Raw genomic sequence first — 25,135 nt, forward strand, 5'->3', positions numbered from 1 at the left:
AAAATCCATGTAAGAAATACTCTGGTCATCTTGAATCTTTATGTCAAGTTGCTTGTATTTTCTTACAACATTTTAAAGCTCAATGATGAAAAATAAAGCACCATGGATCGTCATTCCATCTCATTTGTATATATTGCATTTCGTTGCATTCCACCCATCCATACATTCATAATAGCTGCATATCATGCATACGTAGTCATAATAATGCATACTCTATTTTACTCATCTTCTTCCATAGGACTCGATCCTAGTCCTCCATATCTTCTATCTAACATCAAATCCCCCCTCACCCTCCCTATCTTGATCATCAACATCATCCTAATCCCTTCATCGCTTCCCATCCTCACTCATCCAAAAAAATTAAGCCAGTTACTCTGTCTACACAGATACATCAACTCACGCACACCTAGACTATCAACAGATACTCTGATCAAGTATCTTCGGGTCTCAACAGGTAATCGATTATGGCAATCCTAGACTACATCAGGCATTTATCATAATGACCTAGTCTCAACGGGGCTGCCATGATTCCCCACAGCCATCCATCACACGCACACACTATCAATTGATCAACCAATCAAACACAATCCAACGGACAATTACATCAATTGTCTACGTCTCAACAAGTATTTTACTTCATATACCTTGACTTCATCGGGCAATTACATCAATTGTCTAAGTCACCATCAGGTCACTTTGATTCACTTACTCAGACTTTATCATGTCCAAGCGACCAACTGATATCAACTGTCACGCTTTGACTTGACCGGGGCAATTCAACCGATTGCACCAGATTGTCCAACCAATTTTGATCAATTGTATAGCATCAATCAAAACCCCACACTACATCTGCTATGTATCTCTTGCATGACCTCAGGGTACTCGCTAGCTTGTTGTTTCTTCATATTCACTCAATTTTCTCCCATTCTTTCATCATTAGTTCTAATTTCTTCTATTCTACCTCCCCTCCACTTTTCATTCTTTTCGAGAGATCGCCCGATTTAAAAAAAAAAAAAAAAAAAACATTCGGCCCATCTCTCGAGGGGGCATACCACCCATTAAATTTACATTTTATGGGGCATTTCTTCACACCTATTTTTCTTTCTTTGAAACGACACGATAAACCGCACCGTCTCAAAGAGGGGCAAATGTAGTCACATAAATCTGTCCACTTAATTAAATGAATACTTAGTATTTATTTGATTATTTAACCATCAATTAATAATTAATTAAATTAATATTTAATTAATTCATCTTAACCCTATTCTCCTATTAATTAAATAAATTATTCAATTTATTTGATTTAATTCACTTAACCAAATTCAGACCATTAATTAAATAAATAAATCATATTTATTTAATTAAATCTTCTCTCACATTTAAATAAATTAATATTTATTTAAAACCCCCAAAATCCCACCTCTCACATTTAAATAAATCATTTATTTAAATCACCTTTATCCTCCACCCACTTGCATTTTCCTACAAATGCAAGTTGCACAATTATTTTAAATAAATAATTTATTTAAATCACCTTTATCCTCCACCCACTTGTATTTTCCTACAAAAGCAAGTTGCACAACTATTTTAAATAAATTATTTATTTAAAATCCTATTTATCCTCACCCACTTGAAACCTTTAATGGTTTCCCTTAAAGTAGTCAAACTTGATGGCTTTAAAGTCTTCAAACTTGATGGCTTCCTTCTATAGTCTTCTTAAAGACTTTAATGGTTTTCCTTAAAGTCTTCAAGCCTTTAATGGTTTCCCTCAAAGTCTTCAAGCATTTTAAATGCTTTATCTTCTTTTTCTCATTTAAATAAATTAATATTTATTTAAATATTTATCCAAATTCAACTTACACCATTTAATTGAAATAAATGATTTTATTTTAATTGAAAATACCAAAATTTCTCCCACTTGCATTTTCCTACAAAATCCACTTGTATGCCTAAACCCCTTCTAGATTCTTCTAAACCCTTCCTAATTAGCCTAATCCATCCCCTAAATATTGTCACATTCCTAAGCAAATTGGAGTCACTTCTCAAAGACTCCAAAGTCTTTGAAAAGCAATTAATGCTTTGTGTGTTCAACAAATTAACCCTCAAAGTCTTTGATAACCATTGAAGGCTTTCAACCTTCAACCACTTAATCCCCAAAGTCTCCAATAACCATTAATGGTTAATTCAACCCTCCCACATGGTTAAAACATTTGTTTTGACTCAACCTCTACCCAACCCAAAGGTCTCATCAAGCCTTTAATGCTTTGACCATGATTATCTCTTAATCATTTGCACAAAGGTTTATCCTTGGATTAACTCTTAATCCAATGGGTAATCTTAATTTAGACTTGACCCTTACCTTCTAGATAACCATGAGGTCTTCTCAGGCCTTTAATGCCTCCAACCTCTTCTCTCAACCCAATCCTATGTTGACACTTGTCACCATTTTATTGGTGCCAATTGTGCACATGGATCCCCAACTTTCAAACTTGGCCCTTGATTAAACCATTCAATCTTAACCCTTCATTTCCCCATTTCTTCTATAAATAGAACCCTTCTCCTCAAGCAAAAGAGAAGCATTTTAGAGTATTGTTGTTATACTGGCATTAGCATAGAGCTTTTTCATAGCATCACTATCTACTCTTGCATAGTATTTGCTTATCATATTCAACCATCTTGAATCTCCATATGGCATCCATGGCTAGTGCTAAAAGCTGAGAGCTACACTCATTTGGGACTTGGAGAGGAGAGAAACAAGGGAGAAGCATCAAAAGGCATCATGGAAGCATCTTAGGGAGGCTCTTCTCCTTTCTTTTATTTTGTTAAACTTCTTTCATGCTTTTTGAAATCTCTCTTGATATGTTTGGAATGGTTTTTAGTTCTTTGTTTTGTTTTTATGGTTGAAACTAACTTATTAACATTGAACTTTGTTGTTGCCTTGTCCCCATTTCCATGACATCAGTATCTATTTTTGAAATTTTGATATATGCTATAAAATGATGTCTCAATGATTATGCTCTGTATGCAAAATTGCTATACATTGTGTTGATTAAGGGATAGTGTATATGCTTAGGGGGAGCAATTTTGTTAATGGCAAGTTTTTGTTGTAAAACACTTAGATGTCAAATTTTTTTATTTTTTTTCCTAAGTGTTGCCATCAATGCCAAAGGGGGAGAATGTTGGCATTTTTTATGTTTATGTTGTGATTGTCATTGATGGACACACACTTGTATTGAGATCCCCTTTATATGTATGAGCTAGAGCTCAACCGGTATTTGTTCCAACTGGTATGTTGTATTCTAGTCTTTAGACTAATGATTTTGTAGAATGTGTTTCCTGGTCTAAAGCGGCATAACACATTCTTACCATTCTTCATTTTTGCCAAATCGGTATTCTGTATGAACCGGTAATACTCTGTGATGAGTTACCAACCCACCGATTGATTGACAGTGCCGACACACTGACGGTGCTTTTTGTGTCGTGTTACTGAGTATGTCTAGATTCATTGAACCTAGGAAATTGTAATGTAATCCTATTGGACCGACATGAAATCAGATTCCTTTAAAAGGACATCATGTCTAGGGTTTTGAGTTGTTGTAACTGTTGCTGAAAAGGTTTATGTTGTGGCTAGGGTTTAAGGTGGTAGTTGAATTGTTGTAAGAGCGATCTTATCTGAAAAGATTGAGTTGTAAAAAGAAAGAGATAAAGAACACTGAAGTAATGCTAGAATGCATTAGCAGTGAGCTACTGGATCTAACCAAGCAGTCTGTGCTATAAGATAGATCAAACACTTGTTGATTACTCACATCTTTGACAAGTCCGTAGCCCTTAATCGGGTAGGCCTCAAATCCTTTATAAAATCCTCTAACAAGATGGTTCACTTCTGTGAATCTAAAATCCTCTAACAAGGTAGTCTTTAATCGGACTTATCTCCTAACAGAGATTGAGATTCCTAACAGGATCTGTTCTGGTGAAGAACATTGTAAGACCTTAACCGGTCTGGTTTCTATTCTGCAGATAGTGACTTGTGAGTTCCATCTCACCATGGTTTTTCCTAGTTGGGTTTCCACGTCAAATATCTTGTGTTATGGTTGTATTGCTTTTGTGGGTGAATGCTTTATTCGCATTTTGGTTTGCATGTATGATAATCGGTCTGTCTGTTAGACTGTTTTACCGATTTATATTCAGACTGTGTAAGTGTTTAAGTACAGAGATTTTTGATATACTAATTCACCCCCCCCCTCTTAGTATTCATCACTTTGAACCATTCTTTTTAATCCTTCAATCAATGGGATAGCCTCACTTTCTGGGTATTCTTGATTCATCCATTGTTAAAGTTTTTCAAATTTATTTTCAATCTTCTCCAATTGGTCAACGAAAACCCTAGTTAGTGATTCACCCTCATCATGAGGATTATGTAAAAATGGGGATAAATAGAATCAATTGTTGGAATATAAGAACCGCCCACATTCTCATGAAACAAGTTATCCAATTTAGCTAGGCTCCATATCCTTAGTAATTAAACCTTGGGAAGTCTTAATTCTACAACTTCCCATGGAAATATTATAGGTAGGACTAATGGTAGTAAAACTCATGCACAAAGGAGGGAAATTTTAATTTTAATTTGAAAATTATGATTAAGCAATACAAAATTTTATGAAAAATGATTGATTAACCAATTAATTAAGAAATTTGATTTGTAAATTTGAAAGATAAAGGCATCTAGATCATAACATAACATTCATAAAGATCGGATCTAAAAATGAATTCGAGAAATTATACAACCCACATAATAAATTTTAGAATTATAAATTAGGTTTTTGTAAATTCAACCACTAAATTTATGTAATTCAATTTGAAAATGAGATCTAGGAGGGAAATTCTAATTTTAAATTAAATGAATAATTAGATTTGAAATAATAAATCCAAATTAGACAACCCACAAGTCCATTTTAGAATTAAAAATTAGGGTTTTTGTAAATTTAACCTCTAAATTTTTGAAATTCAATGAAAAATTAAACTTGTGAATGTAAATTTGAATTTGAAATGCATAAACACTCAGATCTAAGAACATAAACCATAATTACAGGTGTAAGGGTTTGGGTTCACCAAAATGTAATGGTGAAAATATTAGGGTTTCCACTATTACATGTATGAAAATCGCTAATATTTAGACTTAGGTACCATCACATTAAACGAGGGAGGTAAAGCTAATGAATCTAGCCACAAATCAGCAAGGATAAGGACTAATAATCCTATTGGATTTATTAGATTTGATTGGACTACCCTCTAGATCTGAGGAATGTAAATGTATTCGGATCTGTTCCTAGAAAAAGCTCCTAATTTTTCGGGACCAGGATGGTGATCGCTTTGATCCTCTGGACTTTTCACACTCAAATGGGGGATCAGTTCGCCATTGCAAATAAATCCAATTCTAAATATCACAACCCCGTACCTTCTCTTGCGCACAATAGAGAAGGGAAATAGGTTGGGAATAGGGGTTTGCCTTAGGTCAAAGCCCAATTTAGGAATAACCATGAAATGGAAATAAAATATGATTGAATTATAGTAATGGAAATGTTCTCCTTTTGAGGGAGATGTTGAATAATGACTAAAACACAAATTCTATACCTCCTGTAGTCACATAAATATGTCCACTTAATTAAATGAATATTTAGTATTTATTTGATTATTTAACCACCAATCAATAATTAATTAAATTAATATATTTAATTAATTCATTTTAACCCTCTTCTCCTATTGATTAAATAAATTATTCAATTTATTTGATTTAATTCACTTAACCAAATTCAGACCATTAATTAAATAAATAAATAATATTTATTTAATTAAATCTTCTCTCACATTTAAATAAATTAATATTTATTTAAAATCCTATTTATCCTCACCCACTTGAAACCTTTAATGGTTTCCCTTAAAGTCTTCAAACTTAATGGCTTCCTTCTAGAGTCTTATCAAACCTTTAATGGCTTCCCTTAAAGTCTTCTTAAGACTTTAATGGTTTTCCTTAAAGTCTTCAAGCCTTTAATGGTTTCCCTCAAAGTCTTCAAGCATTTTAATGCTTTATCTTCCTTTTTCTCATTTAAATAAATTAATATTTATTTGAATATTTATCCAAATGCAAATTACGCCATTTAATTGAAATAAATGATTTTATTTTAATTGAAAATACCAAAATTCCTCCCACTTGCATTTTCCTACAAAATCCACTTGCATGCCTAAACCCCTTCTAGATTCTTCTAAACCCTTCCTAATTAACCTAATCCATCCCCTAAATATTGTCACATTCCTAAGCAAATTGGAGTCACTTCTCAAAGACTCCAAAGTCTTTGAAAAGCAATTAATGCTTTGTGTGTTCAACAAATTAACCTCTAAAGTCTTCCAAACCACTTATGGCTCTTACATGACCATTAATGGTTAATTCCACTTGCACCCATGGTTAAGGACTTTGACCCCTAACTTAACCTTCATGTAAACCATGTGTCTCTTCAAAGCATTTATTTCTTTGACTAGGGTAACCATCATGTCCCCTCAAGCATTTAATACTCCTTATCACTCATCTCAAGCCTCCTCATGGTGACACTTGTCAACATGGGATTGGGTTGAAAGTCTCACATGGATTGAATATCTTTCAATCCTAACCCTTGTTAAGATTACTCAATCTTAACCCTTCATTTCCCCATTTCTTCTATAAATAGAACCCTTCTCCTCAAGCAAAAAAAGGAAGCATTAGAGTATTGTTGTTATACTAGCATTAGCATAGAGCTTTCTCATAGCATCACTATCTACACTTGCATAGCATTTGCTTATCATATTCAACCATCTTGAATCTCCATATGACATTCATGGCTAGTGCTAAAAGCTGAGAGCTACACTCATTTGGGACTTGGAGAGGAGAGGAACAAGGGAGGAGCAACTATGAGCATCTTGATTAGCTATTTTATTCTATGTTTATATGCTTTCTATTTCATGCTTAATATCTCTCTTGATATGCCTGTTTAGGATAATCTTTTGTTGCTAACATTAACGTTTGTTTCTTGTGCTCTTGTGTGTGTTGCCATCAAACAGATTTTCTAATCCTTTTTGCAGAGCATCACCTCCTTGTGAATTTTTGTTTGTCTCCACATGGAGTTAGGGTTTCATGAAATCTTCAATAACATAGAACATAAATGTCAACTCCAATGCTTGAATCTTGACCTTATCTCTTCTCCAATGCTTGAAAGAAGATTGATTTCTTGCTCACTTAAACTTGAATGCTTGATTGCTTGAATTTGATTGATCAATATGATTGTCAAATGATCAAATAAGAGGGATAGACCTCCTTTTATACTTGCTCGTTGAAAACGAACTTAATTTTCCAACATGAGTCGACATGGAGCCAGAATTACTGCTCAAATCTCATGACTGTTAAGGGGCCCAAAATTGGGTCCTAATTGGGAGGACCAAGGCACTGAGCACTTTGGTCCTGAGGGAGCCAGGGTGCCACGCCCTGGTCTTGCCCAATCAAAGACCAAAAATTAAGGGCGGGATGAGGTGTGAGGTGGAAGTGGTGGAAAGTTTGCATAGTATGAGTAGAACCATGTCCTAGTCAGGCCTCAGAGCATGAATGCCAAGGTGAGGGCCCAAATGCAAATAAAATTGTAAGGGATCACAATTTAGGATTCTAACATTATAACTTTTAACATGAACACAATAAAGGGCTTTCAAGATTCAAATTCTATTTGTGAAATTTTAAAACTTGCACATGTTTCACAAAATTGTTTCTACAATGTTATTTGACTATATCAAGTAATATTTATTATGTAGTATGTGTTCTTAATCATCAATTTTGAATTTCAAATTAGTTAGAGTGATACTCTAGAGTTAGAGTGTCAAACTAGTTGAATTTCATCCTTTGTGATATTAAATAGCTTTCTATCAACTTATGGAAGTTTACCACTAAAGGACCAAGTATTATTTTCAAGAGGAGTGTCTAGTCCTGATCTTATTGCTAGTGCTTTTGATAATGTTCTATAATTTATACTTAAGTCAAGATAAATTTGCCTCAATAATTGAGCCTTTTTTAATTGCTTGCTTACTTTTGGGGTTGTTATTACTCTACGACCAAATATTTTATTTGTATCCTTGCAAGTCTTTTCAATAGAATTAAGTACATAAAAAATACTTTAACAATAATATTTTGTTTACATAAATTTTTAATCTCTCTAGTAAAGGTCTCATTTTGTACATCTTTAGTAATTGTATAAAAATTTGACATTATTTGGTTAATGTCTTACTGACAATGTGTTATAAAAATATCTAAATGTCGGGCATGCCCATCAAGTTTGTAAATATTTTAATACTGATATGAAAAATAACATAATAATGTTAATACTTGTTCTACTTTTTTATTCATGTGTGTGTGTGTGTGTGTGTGTTAAGATTCTAATCTTGGATTTCTTTTGTCAATGTCTTTTTTGGTCGAAAACCCATGTATAGTATTTTTAGTATCATTTTTTATTTGTTTATCCAAATATAAAACAAATTATATTTTAACATTCTACACTCTATTCTATATATAATAGAAAAAACCAATTTTTGATTATTTTTCAAAATAATTGGGGGTGCATACTCAATTTTTTATTTTTTAGGATGTGTCCACCTTGAAAATTAATAAAATGTCATATAAAAATTTAAAAAAAAGCCAAAAAAAATAAAATAACATGATGTTAGCTATTTTTTGGTTGAAGTTATTTGTAAAATTATTTTAAAAAGTTAACATTTCAGAGTGAGCACATCAAACACTATGTTATATTTTTTTATTAAAAAAGAGGAGCACTTTTTGTTCTCCCCCATTTGAACCTCTTAATCTCCTCCAATATTTTAAAAATAGTAGTCTAGAAACTAGATTTTGAGTATTATGATTCTTGTTCGTATCATATCTTCGAATTTTAAGCATGACTATCTCTGATTTCTCATACAATATATTTTTATTAATTTTAGAAGAAGAAAAAAAAGTAACAACCTTTGACCCCATTTCTATGCACATACCCATAGCCAATTTTTTGAAATTTAGCAATGAAGGTCTATTGGAGAAATTCACAAATAGGTAAATCTATAAACTAATTCCTTATTATAAAAAATATTTATTATTCAATATATCTTGTCTCAAAACTACCATAGGGGTGGATAGAGAGGCGGTGACTTATCTTGAGAAGGGTGAGAGACAAGTACAACTTTTTCACAACTACACCAAACGATCAAGAAGTGGAAGGATGCATAGGTTATGACTTAAAAACCAAGTACAATGCAACTTGAAGGACTTGCATCATCTTGAGAAACTATACTCATGATGACACTTACCTCCCCTTGATGCCCCTAATAACTCATCCATCAATGCAAGAAAAAAGCCCAATCTTTAGAAAGTGCATCTCGAACTACAAACAAGTCACCTCACAAGAGCAATATCTAACACTAGAGGTTGTAGGGAGTAGTAGGAACAGATCATCAAATTGCAAAGCTAGAGTTCTATGAATAGGTTGGAGTGGGAGCAAAGCCATTCAAAAAAATGTTAAATAATTACATAGTTATAATGTTATGTCTCATTCTTTGAGTTAAGAGAATAATTAAACAATTAAATTTAACTTGTAAAAAGTAACTTTGCATTATATTTTTAAAAAGGTGACATATATTTAATTATTAGAAAAAGGTTGTTATAAGTGTGGTTAAAAAATGTCATTAGGACCAAGGTCTTAAATGTGATCTTTTAAAGAGACAATTTTAATATTTTACAATTTTGAGATAAATAAAATAAAATAAGATATTTTTTTTATCAAAAAGTTATAAAATGAGGTTTGTACACGAAGAAGATGCTTCTTTCTTGAGAAAATAAATATGATTTTTTTAATTGCTTGAAGACAAAAACTCTTTGACAAGATGATTTTATGGATGAAAACCCTCAGGTAACCATTTGGGTAACTCTATCAAAGGATTACCCTCTTGTTGAATGTAGTTTTTAGTTTGTTAGTTGCAAAGTTCATTGTGCTAAATAGTTATAATACTAGTTTCTTAATGTTTGTTTTATTCTAATTCAATTATAGTTTATAGTTTCAAATTTGTTAGTTTCTATTTTTTAGCATATCTAATTACCATATTTGAAGGATTCATCACTAGATGAAAATCAGAAAGGGTATTCATATTTATTTCATTGTCAAGCATACAATATAGAGTCATGCATCAAGTCATACATCTCTTTGAACCTATCATACCATCTCATAAAAGCATTCTTACATGATATATTAAAGTTATTTATTACTTTAAACAAATAATGAATGATAGTTGCTATTGAATCCTTTTTTTACATTAGCTACAAGATGCAATTCTTTATTTTAATTAGATTTGAGAATTGTTGTTATTTCTGTAATAATTTATCATGCATTGGGTTTGGATTTGAACTAATATGTAGTAGTTATTTATAATATATGGGAAAGCATTTCAGTTGTTAAATATTCAACTACATGTTGTATGCCAGATTTGGATGGTGTCCATAATCAAAGAAACCACATATTGGTGCTACATGTTACAATTAGCAATTGCACAATAGCACTTTTGTGGATGAATTTATCGTGTTTCCCACTTGAATTCTAGGATGAACTAATTTTCAAATGGATTGGCAACACTTTTGGACACTATCTCTCCACTGACAGAGTGACCAAGTTTCAAATCCATGTATTCCATGTGAATGTGGATATTAACAAAACACTTCCTAACTTTATATCTCTTCAATATAAGTTAAGCATGTGTGAGGGAAAATGTGCAAGCTAGCCTAAGCGATTCAAATAACGAAGAAAACAACCAACCAAGCCATTAAACTCAAACACCTCAAGATAGAAATGACAAAACCAAAGCGGAGAACAAAATGATAATAACACAAACCACGATTCCTGCTTTAATTTGAGTATTTATCAATTTGATGTGTTCTCATGACATCAATGGATGTTTGATTATGCTCCATGATGGTAGATGTGAATGAGGATGGATGATTTGGTGAAAAACATGATGTGAGTAATAACTCCAACAATGTAACAATGCATTGGCATGAAAATGAGATAAAATGGTCTAAAAGTGGAGGGATTAAATAGGCAAGATGAGGAAGGGAAGGGGAGGTGAAGAGAAGACACTTGTCCTCAAAAGGAACAAGTGGCTCAACTAGGAAGGAAAGGGGTGACAAGGACACATGTCCATTTTGGGAAAAGCCACCCAAAATAGGATATTTTCCCCAAACATAGGGAAGTTGGTTAGTATTTGCACATGTGTGAGAGGGGTGGAGGTTAGAAGGGATAATATAAGGTTATTTAGGGATGATAGGGTAGTTAGAACCCAAGGGTAAGGATAGGGGGTAGGTTAGATGGGGGTTAAAAGTCAGAGCCATGTGCTCAAATAGGATTTGAATTTAATTAATTAATATAATTAATTAATACATGTACTTTGGAAGAAGGGAATTTGATTAATTAAAATAATTAATCAAAAGGGGAAAGGGGAATTAATCAGAAGAATAGGAATTGGGGATTAATTAATTATGAATTAATTATTTGGAAGACAGGGGTTTGGGAGATTAATTAATTGGAAAAATAGGAATTTAAATTTGATTAAATTAATTAGTCAAATTTAGGTGTCTACATTTTTCTTCTCTTCGTGGTGGCACTAAAATAGTGTCGATGCGAAGAAAAAATAGAACACCTGAGAGCGAGGAAGCGAAAAAATGCCCTAGGCTCGACTAGGAACGAATGATGAGGGAAGGGGTACCCCCTTGAGAGGGTGCACGGGAAAACGAGAGCTCGAGAAGCATCTCAAAAGAAATAGTGCCCAGTGGACAGAGAGAAAGGGGACGAGAAACGGAAGCAGAAGGCAAATATGACACCCAAAAAAGGAGGTCCGAGGAAGGAGATATGCTAAAAACAGTCCAGGAGGGCTCAAGACGATCAAAATGAGGCATAAAATCACCTTATATGGTCAAACAGGGCCCTAAGAATGCTCATTTGTGCATGTCCATGGTGAGAAAATTGAGCTCTGAGAGAAAATTCTATTGTTTTTTAGTGCATTTGGAGCTCATAGATGGCGAGGACAAGATGGCAGAGGCAACACTACCGAGCCACCGAACGGACATGGTGCAGAGTGTGAGGCGTCATCGGATGGAAGACCACAAGGTAGGATTCCAAAACCAAAAAATATGTGAGGGAAAATGGACACATTCCAAGGAGGAAGGGAGGGAATGAATGCAAAAGGAGATGCAATGAAGGTGAAGGAAAATCATGGAGCGCGAACATCCGTGTAAAATGGGACACTATTTAGTGAGAACTTATTTTGATTTAGCATTGTCTATGAGTCAACTAAGGTATAGAGAACCAGGGTGGAATTTAAAAACCAATGCATGGACTAACATGTATGCACAGACACGCAGGCCAATCCAACATCACATAGAGTTACAGAGACCCTGTAGGAAATGATGCTAGAATGACCACAAGTAGAAGATATGAGATAACAAAGACCTCATAAGGGAACAACAAAGGGACATACCAGAAAGACACACCAGACAAAAACCAAAGAGCAACAAGATCTCCTCCTGAGCCCTATTATTCCTAGTGTACCATGATATAAAAGATCATGGCGACCAAGAGGAAACAGGATTCAGGAAGCTTTGAAAGATAAAATAAGATAATCAATACAAGGTGTCACATATGTCTTTTGTTGACATGCCGACGGATGGATGAAGATTGATAAAGTTATCTAAATAGAGGAAGGATACATCCTACACAGACTAACGATAGGTGTTGTAGACATGAGAGAGAGATATCTCAAGACAAGACCTAGGGGGATGACAAATAAAACAAGGACTGACAAAAGGACCCGGGAGACATGCGAGGATCTAGATACTAAACAATCTTGCTGAAGAGATAACCAAGAGGAAAAGATATTGCCAAGCGAGACAAGGAACCAACAAACTATGTATAGTGAAAACCCTATATACAAGACAACCTATGAACAACGAAAGATCCACCTATGCACATAGGACCAAGCACGAACAAGATACTTACAAGTATTATGTACAAGTGACAAGGATGGAGGCGAAAGGAGATATGTGTATCATGGGATACCGCACCTAAAGGAGATGAAGGTGATGAAGATGGATGGGATGTGATGGAATGGGATGTGGGTAACGTGCGATACCGTGCAGGGAAAGAGAGATGATGGCGGGTAGCGATAGATACCGCACCAAGAAGGGTTAAAAGAAGGGCCAAAAGATAATGAAACTTCTCTTTGGTACATATGATTTTTGTTTTCAATTTTTCACCATATATACATGCCCTAGGCGCCAAAAGAAGTGGTCTTCACGAGAGGATGAATTTATTTTTTTTGGAATTTTCTGATTTTTTTGAATTTTTTGGTATTTTTTGATTTTCAAAAATCTGAGGTACATTGCCACAAACTACGCATAGAATTTATTTAGGTGTAGAATGTTAAGGGGATCATTGAGTGTCTCCCATTATAGAGTGGATAACTGGTATGTACTTGAACCATATTTTGTTGTGATCACATATGGACCAAGCCAGTTTGCTTCAAACTTTCCTTTCTTTTATCGGTCTTGCTGATTGAGTGGGTTTTCTCTTAGGACTAGATCACCCACTTCAAACTCATCATGGTGGACTTCCTTCTAATATTGTCTCTTACGGTGAATCTGATATATTTGCAGATGGTCATAGGATTTTTTACGTTGTTCGTAAAGAAGATCTAGCTATGCTAGTCTTGCCACTCTATAATATTCATCAGAAACAAAATCCTTCAAGGAAATGCGCAGTGATGGTAATTTGACCTCAATTGGTAAGACCGCTTTAACACCATATATAAGGGAATAGGGGGTGGCTCCAGTAGGAATTCGAATGTTGGTTTGATAAGCCTAGAGGGTAGGATTAAGATTGAGGTGCCAGTCATGACCAGTTTCATTGACAACTTTCTTGAGGATACAAAGCAATGTTTTGTTAGTTGCCTCGGCTTGGTCATTTCCCTGGGGGTAGTATGGTGTACACCAACAATATTGGATGTGGAATGTAGAGCAGAGATCACACATGTGTTGGTTCTTGAATGGGGTTCCATTGTTAGTAATGATGGTGGAGGGAATCCCATAATGACAAATGATATAATATAGGATGAACTTGGACACTTGGACACCCATAGTAGGGGTGAGGGGAATGGCTTCCACCCACTTGGTGAAATATTCAGTTGCTGCAATGATAAACTTGTGTCCATATGAGGAAGGAGGATGGATCTTACCAACGAGATCAAGGAAAGGCCATGGTATTTCAATAGGTCACAAATACTATGCTGGAACTATTGTCACTGAGGATTGCACCCGTGATGCTAAGTTTGAAAACAAGCAATCCTATGAAACATGGAAACACCTTCGAGCTTGTGGGTTGCTCACAGTGAAGGTAAATTTCCAGAGATTGGGTTGACTTCCTGTTTGGTGAATCTCTTGTAAATACTTTTGATAAGAAAAGGTATAGAAAGGGATAGAAAGCTTGCATGTAATGAAAAACTATTCTAATGAAGGTGATGCACCAAATATCTTATCTGAGATCTGCAACCTGCTTAACTCACAAAACCTTCAACAAATAACCTTGATAACTTCACAACTCGGCTGAACATGTAGATGCATAAACATTTCCTAGAAAGGGATGAATTTAATGCATGCATGAAGGAAAACAACAAGTTTTCACAACTTCAAGCAATTAAAGTCACTAACACAAACTAGAACCTACAACTAACACGTATCTCCTTGCACCACAAATTGAGTGAATGAGATAAATTAGAGGATAAAAATCACAGGAAAATATCATATCATTCATTCACTAGATAATACAAGAAGTACCAAGAAGGAAATTTGTTGCTATATTACTGAAAAATAAAGGAGTGTTGTTTTTACAAAACTCAAATACTGCTGAGCTACAATGCTTTTTTGCAAAAATGTGTATGCAAAAAACAAAGAACCAGAGGGAAAAAAGGAGAGAAGGAATATATAGAAATTATAATGAATCCCCTTCAAAACCCTAAAATGATTGTATGAGAAAAGCCTTGGGCGAATCTGCCCCAAAATGGCATAAAAACTCATGCATAATACTGTAAAATAATAATCTTTACTGCTCAAAAGGACTACCACTGATCCTGCATGAAGAGAAACCCTCACTACTGAATGTAGAATTGCTAGTCTCACCCTGAATAGCTCCATTGAAAAAATGAGCCTCCTGTTTAAAAACTCTGCATGTCTAGATGCGAAAAATAGCTATCCCCATGTGAAAGTTGCATGATGAACTAAATTGTAACTGTACAGAAAAGAAATCCCACTAAAAAAATCTTATGCATTCCCTGGCAACTGCTCTTCATGTTGAAACTTCTGTTAAAAATAGTTGAAAAAATGCATCTCTCTGTTTCGCGAGCTTTCCAACGGTATGTAACACTTGCATGTTCAGACAATCAATAAGCATTTGCATTAATCTTTCATGCAGAAATTAATCTCCTTGCTTGGCGGGCTTTTCACCATTCAAACAACCAGTTCTGAGTCCACCGTGCAATTTTTAATTGCCAGCCACTGGATCACCTGCATGAACCATGGCCACTTGCATTAAATTTTTGTTTACTTTCTAGTGGGCCCCACTGTTTGCTTTTATCTTTGCTTGTTTGCTTTCTTCAACCTGGGCCCACGGGAATGAGCGACGATAATGAACTTTGAACCATTGAACCACTTTGAACTACTTTGAACCATTGAACCACTTTGAACCGATTCAAAGTTCAAATTCAAAGTTGACTTAAAAAATATAGACATCCGCTCGTCTGTAGACTTTTGCCACATGTCAGCCTCTGATTTGCTCAGGGTCCACTTTGTCTGCCATCTGGACTAGACCCACCTTGTCACTAAGTACTCTCTATCCCATGGCGCATCCTCATTCGTTCTTAGCCCACCTAGACGACCACCTCTACTTGCACATCATTAGTCGCTATGTTGCAGGGGATAATCATTGAGCATCTTCATCATATGGTATAGCGACGACCGTTGATCTGCCCTCAAACTGCTCAATCTTTAGCACCTTAGTTGCTCAACTTTTTTGCATGTGCTTTGTCGCCAAGTCGCGGAGGTAACTGGCGAACTTCTTTCTATAGCGGTATATCGATAGCCCTTAGATCTTTCGGACTACCGTTGATCTTCCTTCTACTTGCTCGCTCTTTAGTCTCTTCCCGCCAATCGGTCACAAAATTAGGATGCCTTGAGATGCATGCACACGAGGTCCACCAGGCCATGAGTTGCCTCTTGCCAAAATCTTTCAAGCTTTTGACGCTTGATATGTGTGTGGCTTTACATTTAAATGCTAAAGAACTCCTTCCCACTACCAATGTGGGATAGGTGCTTTTCACGGCCCCTGCTATTATATGTGACCTGCACTTGAGCATTTGTCATGAAAATCTCTGAGCTTGATGCTTGAAAACCTCTGAGTCCTTCTTTGTTGCTACTTGATCAGGTGGCAGGAATATTTTGGCATTCTTAAATTAGTATGCTGAGCTCAACCCCTTCGGGGGCCCATTTTAACCCACATGTTGCATTGCTTCTCCTGTATCTGCACATGAAGCAAACAAGTTAGAGAAAAAATGTGTATTTCTGATTTTTTGCTCATGAATTGGACCTTTTCAAAATGAATGCAAGGCTTCATTAGGGCACCAAATTTGGCATGTGCAAAATTTTGGTAACAGGAACATGAACCAAATCCCCGTGTTGCTGATAGGGTACACATTTCTTGACAGTCACAACAATCATGTTCCATGGTGGGCCAATAATATCCAACATGTAAGAGTTGTTTAGCCATAACATATCCACTCGTGTGAGTGCCACAAGTACCGGTGTGCACTTCTTGCATCACAAGTTTAGCTTCGTTCGAATTGAAACACCAAGAAGTATGTCATGATGGTTGCGATGATATAAATTGTCTCCTATAAGGATGAATTGGGCACAACGACGGATAAGATTTTGATGGTCATTACGAGATATGTTTTCAGGGAGGGTACTATCTTTGAGATAGGTATGGATGTCGCAGTACCAGGGTGATTGGGGTCCAACAATGTTGCACACCATGTCTATGTGCGATGTCTGAAATGTTGATTGTAGAAATTGTTCAACTAAGAATTTATATCTCGAACTATCTGATCTAATATCCAAGAGGGATCCAATGGTGGCCATTGCATCAGTTGCCTTATTATGAGCTTGTGGAACCTAATCAAAGATGAATTTCTGAAAATTACTCTTAAGGTCATCAACCATCCTTTTGTAAGGTAGAAGTTTATCATCTTTAGTCTTGTATTCATCATTAGTTTGTCGGATGACAAGTTGTGAATCTTCATAAACCAAAAGATCTTTTATATTCCATTGGATAGTTGTCTTCAATCCAGTGATTAAGGCTTCATACTCAGCAGTATTATTAGTGCATAGAAATGTCAACTTGAAAGATTTTGGAATTAGATCTCCCTGGGGTGTTACAAATAGGAATCCTGCCCTAGCTCCTTTTTGAGTACGTGAACCATCAAAGAATAACTTCCAGGGAGGTTGTGCACTGATTGTGCATACATATTCATCAAGGAATTTTGTTATGTGCGGATATGCATCAACTAATGGTATTTCTGCTAACTGATCGATGATGACCTGCCCTTTGATAGCTTTTTGATCCACATACTGAATATCAAACTTGCTGAGAAACATGACCCACTTCGCCATACATCCTATTATTGGAAAGTAGATATTTAAGAGGATCAATTTTACAAATGAGCTTCACTGTATGACTTAGCATGTAGTGTCGTAATTTCTGAGAACAAAAGACGACAACTAGGCATTCTTTTTCCATTGGAGAATAATTAAGCTCATAGTCCACTACTGTGCGACTGATGTAATAAACTTCTCTTTCCTTGCCTTCAACATCAAGTTGTGCAAGTAATGACCCCACTGTTGTTATAGTTATGAAAATGTATAAAATCAAAGGATGACATGGAATTGGCGACATTAGGACTGGTGGATCAGCTAGATATTCTTTGATCTTATCAAAAGCTTGTTGAGACTGGATATCCCACTTAAACTCGACACCTTTCTTGAGTAGATGAGTGGAAGGTTGACATTTAGTTGCTAACTGTGCGATGAATTGCCTGATAGATTGTAATTTTTATTGTAGACTGCACAGATTCTGTAATGTTCTAGGAGAAGGCATTTCCATTATTGCTTTAACTTCCTTGGGATCAGCCTTAATGTTGCGTCAGAAAATGATGAATCCTAGAAGTTTCCTTGACGTAATCCCAAACACACACTTTTTAGGGTTGAGACGCAACTTGTATTTAGTAAAATGCTCAAATATCTGCTCAAGGATTTCTAGATGTTCTGCTCTTGTTTTGTATTTGCACAATATTTCATCCACATAATCCTCTATTACTTTGTACATAAGATTATGAAATGTCACTATCATAACGCATTGATATGTGGTGCCTACATTCTTCAATCCGAAGGGCATGGCCTGATAGAAAAATGTACCCCATGGTGTGGTAAAGGTTGTTTTATGCTAGTCTTCTTCTGCTATTTTTATTTGATTATACCTTGAGAAGCCATCCATCAGGGATAGCATTTCATGTCATGTTGTCAGATCAACAAAGATGTCAATGTTAAGAAGTAGAAAATCATCTTTGGGACATGCTTTATTCAAGTTCCTAGAGTCAGTACATACTCTGATATCACTATTATTCTTTGAAACAAGAATCATATTTGAGACATATTTTGAGTAATCAATTGGTCAAATGAACTTGACTTCCAATAGTTTTTCTAATTCTTCTTTGACCAACAGTGCAATTCTTGGATGCATCTTTCACAGCTTCTGTTTGACTGGTTTAGCATTGGGGTCAACTGAAAGATGATGAGAAACCAACTTAGGATCAAAGCTAGGCGTGTCTGTATAGGACCATGCAAAGTTCATGGGCCATCTGTGAAGAATATCTAAGAATACTTGAGCCTCATCGTCAAATAGAGATGTTGCCACATGAGTAATATGTGGATTTTCTGTGGTACCCAAATTTATCTCTTTCGTCAGATCTATTAGAACAAGTGAGCACTCAAGAATATATTCATTGCTAAGGGAAAGAAGAGAATCCCCAGCCTTTGGCACCTCAGAGAGGTTTTCACCAGAAGATACACCCTTTGTTTTTACTATTTTGGAGTTAGGAAGCATCTCTGAGAGGTTTTCACTACAAGACCCTTGATTTTTTATATCTTTTTCACTTTTGTGGTTAAGGATTCCCTCTTCCCCAAAATAACCTTTAGGATCAAACTTGTAAATTGTATTCTGATTAGGATTGTAATATGGTGCACAGTTAGTTTCCCCCAGGAATTGCAAGAGCATTGTGTCATTTTGGAATGTATCTAGGTGTGCAACAATTTGGCCTCGATTGATGAGTTCAGGGTGGCGAAAGGGAAGGTAAATAAGGAGGATGGAGTTTTCAAACTGCTTAGATGTACCAAAGGATGAGGAGCTATCTATATCACCGTACACATATTTGACAAGTTCAGAGATGTTTTTGATATCGATCGAAGCATTTTCAATGTTTTGAGAAGTGCCAAACGAACTTGAGGCTTCACGGGAGGGACGTCCAAAACCAAGCCCTTTGTTGTTCTTATTATCAGTGGGATCAATAGGGGTTCTTATGCCTTTTTTAGCTTGACCTAGTCTGCCACCTTGATGGTTCCATTTCTGAGTAGCTCATTTGTGTTGTTTTGGATATTTGTGCTTGAATCCTTGGAGACATGTCTCATTGTCTGTAGGGACATCCTTGTATAGCCACTGATTTATGTCTCCTTCTATGACCCCATTGTTAAGCTCTCCTTGATCTTGGAATGTGGTGGAGCCATATTGTTTGATCATTAGTCCTTTCTTCTTCTATTCTTTAGTGGGCTTCCCATGGGCATGTGGATCTAAGGGCAAAGCACCCATTGTGAAAGTACCTTGCAGGGAGTATTCACCACACCTGACATTGTTGATCTTGAGTTGGGAAAAGGGTGAAGAGACAGATGTATTTTCTTTAGCAGTGGCTAAGATGGTATTAGGATCAATATGTGAGGATGATGCAACATTAGGTGCATCGCCGCTATTGATGACAGGGCAATGATGAGAATATGGAGATGAGGCCTCTAGTGCATGACAATACTCAAAGGGTTGAGTGTCGTGATAAATGGTGATTTCGTATACTTGAAATGGAAATTTGAGGCATTGGTGATAGGTGGAAGGAATGTCTTGCATGGCATGAATCCATGGGTGACCGAGAAGTATGTTGAAAGGGAGATCAATATCAACGACGTGGCACAATGTGTTTTGTGTTGTTGGGCCCACTTGGATAGAGAGATTAATCATCCCTACTAAACTTCTCTCATCATTGTCATAGGCCTTGATAGTAATGCATTGATTGTGCATATCTGAGATAGTGTACCCCACCTGAGTAATGAACCTTAATGCACGAAGATTAAGGGCATAAACATTATAAATTAGGACTCATTTTACTTTGTGTAGCTTAACTATGGCTTCAATGTTCAATGGGCGAATGTGATCAAAATATGAGACCATAGAATCAGATTGTGTGAAACTGAGGTGATAAGTGGAAGATAAATGGGCTACCATAGCTTGAAACCGGATGGTGTTAATGTTATTGGGAGTGCAAGCCACTTGTACAGTTTGTGTAAGGATCTTCTGATGAGTAGGTGAGGCATTTAGGAGGCCAAGAATGGAAATATGTGTAGGAGTTTTTCCTATGTGCTTGAGGATATTGTATTGTGTAGACACCGATGTCGTAGGAGAAACACTAGACGTAGGGGCCCCTAGGACTGACATGCAATCTTTTCTAGTGGTGACTGCACAATGGGTATTGTGTATGGTGAAAATGGATAGCAATAAACAACAATATTGAAAGACTAAAATGGATTCAACCACCAAACCCTAGCCTAACAATGAACAAAGATCCACCATAACATATGAAGATAACCTAAGACAATGCAAAATAACTCAAAAATCACAAAGATTATACCATCACATGTCCACTAGGGTTTTGATCTCCATTCTTCCTATCTCCATTGATCTTGTTTGATATGCTTGCTCTCAGATTTTTGTATGCACAAGAGCTCAACAAAGAACGGAATGTGGTTGCAAGTAGAATTGTAGTGTAGTCAATTGATCCAGTAGTTAGGGTTTGATAATGAAGAAAGCATCTCTTTAAATAGAAGACACAATAAGAAATGGAGGGTTAAGATTGAGAGGTGTAAAAAGGAGGTCGGCTAGGATTAGAGGGTAGGTATAAGAAATACCAAAATAATGAAAGGGGTAGGTAGTGTAGGAAATAAGAGATGAATGACATGTGTCATGTGTAGAAAAAGATAATGAACTAATTAAATAAATAAAGATTTATTTAATTAATAGAAGAAGTAGGACAATTAAATAAATAAAATATTTATTTAATTTAGGAAAGGGATAATTTAAATAAATAAATGTATTTATTTAAATGAGAAATAGGGCTAGAAGAGGATAACTGAATTAATTAAATAAATAAAAATTTATTTAATTAATAGAAGAATTAGGCTTAGATAATTAAATAAATAAAATATTTATTTAATTAGACATGACAATTTTGGGTGTCTACATTTTGCCCCTCTTTGAGACAATGCGGCTTGTCGCGTTGTTTCAAAGAAGATAAGATGAACTGATACAGAGTTGCCCCAGGATGGGAATGATATGCCCCCTCGAGAGATTGGATGAAAAAGTCTGGAAAGATTGCAGACAATCTCTCGATAAGAAAGATGGGATAGAATGGACTGATCAGATAAAGTGACAAAGTCACGGGATGAGGAAGACTGACTCGGGAAATGAGGGCGAGGGCTAGGGTAGGCTATAAGATAGACCACGGGCAAAAGACATCCTCATTGTCATCCACACCCTTAGAAGATCACAGTGCAGAGCGAGAAAAGAGCAGCAGCAGTCAGCAGTGATGGCATTCGTTCATAGATTCGACCGTGTCCGCCGATTCCAGCGACCAGCCGATGCAGGAGAGCCGGTAAGTACCCGAAAACCTCCTCGTACTTTCACGCATTTCAAGTTTTGTCATAAATGCATGTTTTAGGAGCAATAAATGCGCTAGAAATAGGGTAGTTTAAAAGTGCAAAAATGCGCAACCGCGTCTGTGTCAGCGCCAGGCGCGTCTGTGTCCAACAGGCGCGTCTGTGTCGGGTCCAGGCGCGTCTGTGCCTGGAACCGCGTTTGTGTTGAATGCGGACGCGTTTGTGAAATGTAGTAGCGTCTGTGATTTTGAATAGCGTTTATGTCATGTAGGGACGTCTGTGTTCCCTGGTCGCGTTTGTGTCTGGCATAGGCACGTTTGTGTTCAGAAAGCGCGTCTGTGTTGCAGAGGCGCGTTTATGCAGTCTATAAGCGCGTTTATGAGTTAAAAGCGCGTGTGTGTTGAAATAGTGCGTTTATGTGTTTAAATGCATGGTTTTAGTCCTTTAGGTCAAATCGGCAGTTCTGTGATGAACATACGCTGTCGATTGGATAAGCTGCTGAGAGGATACACTCAAGCAGGTCCTCTAGGAAGATTAGGATAGATCAAAGCACTTTGTGATGAACAGGGAGCACCAGGATATACAGCACTTTGTGATGAACAGGGAGTGCGAATGTGAGTGACACTTTGTGATGAACAGGGAATGTCACACACGTAGTACTTTGTGATGAACAGTGAGCACTACTAGGATAAATAGCAACACTTTGTGATGAACAGTGAGTGTCACTAGGGTAGATAGCCATATGCATTTAGGTAGCAAGTAGCATTTTGTGATAAACAGTGAATGCCACGATAACTGACAAGATTGATTTGCTTGACTGCAGGAGTATTTGCCGATGTTGGAGTCACGGGAGAGATTCCCATCGACTCAGAGACTGCGACCAGAGTTGTCTATCCAGGACATGATTTCCGTTGAGGAGATGGGCCTCACACATATGCTCTATGTGCCCGAGTTTCAGGCAAACATGGGGTTGCTGACTGCGTTGGCCGAGAGATGGCACTCAGAGACATGCACGTTTCACCTGCCGATGGGTGAGATGACAGTGACACTGGAGGATGTATACAGGATATTACATGTTCCCATTGATAGAGAGTTGATCCCCTACGACCGTGACGGTGACAGGGAGGCCTTGAGACGGGTCTTTCAGGATCCTGAGTTGGAGATGCGAGCAGGCCATGTAGCCTGGGACACCATGACTGCCACAGGATTAGCATTGCCGGCAGTTGTTGGGGGAGTTATCAGTGGATACTTGTGTCCAGACAGGGCCACACGAGGATTGGCAGTGGGCTGGGGAGGGGCCTTAGAGACGCTGATGGCAGAGCACACTAGGTATGCATGGGGGCCATGTGTCCTAGCACACTTGTATTATGAGCTGCATCAGTTTGTATATCATGGATCAGTGGGTTTGGGTTGCGGTGTGACTCTCTTGCAGGTGTGGGCCTATGAGCACCTTCCCATCACATGGCCTATTCATTTCAGAGGCAGAGGACAGGGACAGAGTTTTGTGCACCTATATGCGATGATTACATCCCAGCCTCGGATTGGGAGATTGGAGCACTGGAGGAGAGTCATTGATGATATTGACATGGTGATCTGGAGGCCGTACCTGGGGTGCGAGGAGTGGGGGGACGATGCACTGGAGCTGCCCTACACCTTCCAGAGCAGGTACCTGATTGGGCGGACGCCCTATATATTAGAGAGACAGCTGGTGGACCGGGTATGCAGGCAGTATGGCAGGATTCAGAGGATGCCGCGAGGCTCGGGCATGTATGCCTGTACGGTCAGAGATCAGGTGCAGTTTGGCCCACTGTTATCCTATGATCAGGCAGTGATGCAGCTAGCGGAGATGATGCCGATGCCATGGGACATGTGGCCAGAGGTAGATGATGCAGGGATGGACGCAGAGTACTCTGCGTACTGGGCAGAGCATCCATTTCCTAGGTTGACAGATCCGGCAGAGCCAGTGGATGGAGAGGGTGGAGGAGATGATGATGAGGGAGGAGGGGATGGAGGTAGGGGCAGGCGGAGGCGGAGGGGAGTGGTGGGAGAGAGACGGGTAGCACCTCGGAGGGAGGGAGGTCAGGAGAGAGCAGCTCCAGTGGTGAGAGGACGGGGTGGACTGCCCCTACAGGTGCCAGCAGCACAGGGTCCCAGAGAGGGACAGAGACAGGTGCAGCCAGAGGGACAGAGACAGGTACAGCCAGAGGTACCTATACAGGCACAGGGACAGGTGCAGGCAGAGGCACAGGGACAGGCACCTGTAGAGGAGGAGCCACAGGCAGGGACGGAGAGTGGAGACTCTGAGGAGGATGAGGTGCTTAGGCTACGGGAGATCTGCCAGGGCCAGGCAGATGAGATTGAGGATTTGGTTCGAGAGAGGAACCACCTTAGGATCAGGGTCCGAGATACAGAGCGGGAGAGGGATCAGGCCATCCAGAGATATACCGAGGCCGAGACAGCTCTGAGGGCAGGTAGGCGGGCAGCAGAGGATGCAGGGGCAGGCTATGCCTATGTTTTGCGAGCCGGAGAGGAGATCGCCTACTGGAGGGATCTATATTATGCAGTCGTGCCGGCAGAGCAGCGGGCTAGGAGCTTCCAGAGATCGTCGCGCACAGCGACAGCTACGGGAGGGAGCCGCAGGAGACAGGCATCCAGCGGTGGGGTTATGGGGCCTCCACCACCACCGGAGGGACAGGGGGATCCTGGGGCAGGTCCATCTATAGCTCAGACTCCGTCGAGGCGAGGCGGCTCCGAGGGAGGGAGTTCCTCATAGCTATAGTGGGCTCCCATTGTATCAGTATATGTACCATTATTGTATTGTAGACACCTGCGGGTGATTCTTTTGTAGCCATATGATTCTTTTGACATCATTGTATTATGACACATTTGATTATATATATGAGATGATTCATCTTTTGCGACAGCTATATGCATGTGTACCTTATGTGATGAGATGTTCTTATGTGA

General features: G+C 37.8%; 1 protein-coding gene across 1 annotated transcript; it reads right to left on the reverse strand.

Moving 5' to 3' along the window:
- Positions 1-17,314: 17,314 nt before the first annotated feature.
- LOC131034817 (uncharacterized) lies at positions 17,315-17,812 on the reverse strand. The gene has a single exon (XM_057966414.1). The coding sequence runs from the start codon at positions 17,810-17,812 to the stop codon at positions 17,315-17,317; it is 498 nt and encodes a 165-aa protein (XP_057822397.1).
- Between the last annotated feature and the right edge of the window lie 7,323 nt (positions 17,813-25,135).

This window comes from Cryptomeria japonica, chromosome 3, assembly GCF_030272615.1.
Source record: "Cryptomeria japonica chromosome 3, Sugi_1.0, whole genome shotgun sequence".
Classification (NCBI taxonomy): Eukaryota; Viridiplantae; Streptophyta; class Pinopsida; order Cupressales; family Cupressaceae; genus Cryptomeria; species Cryptomeria japonica.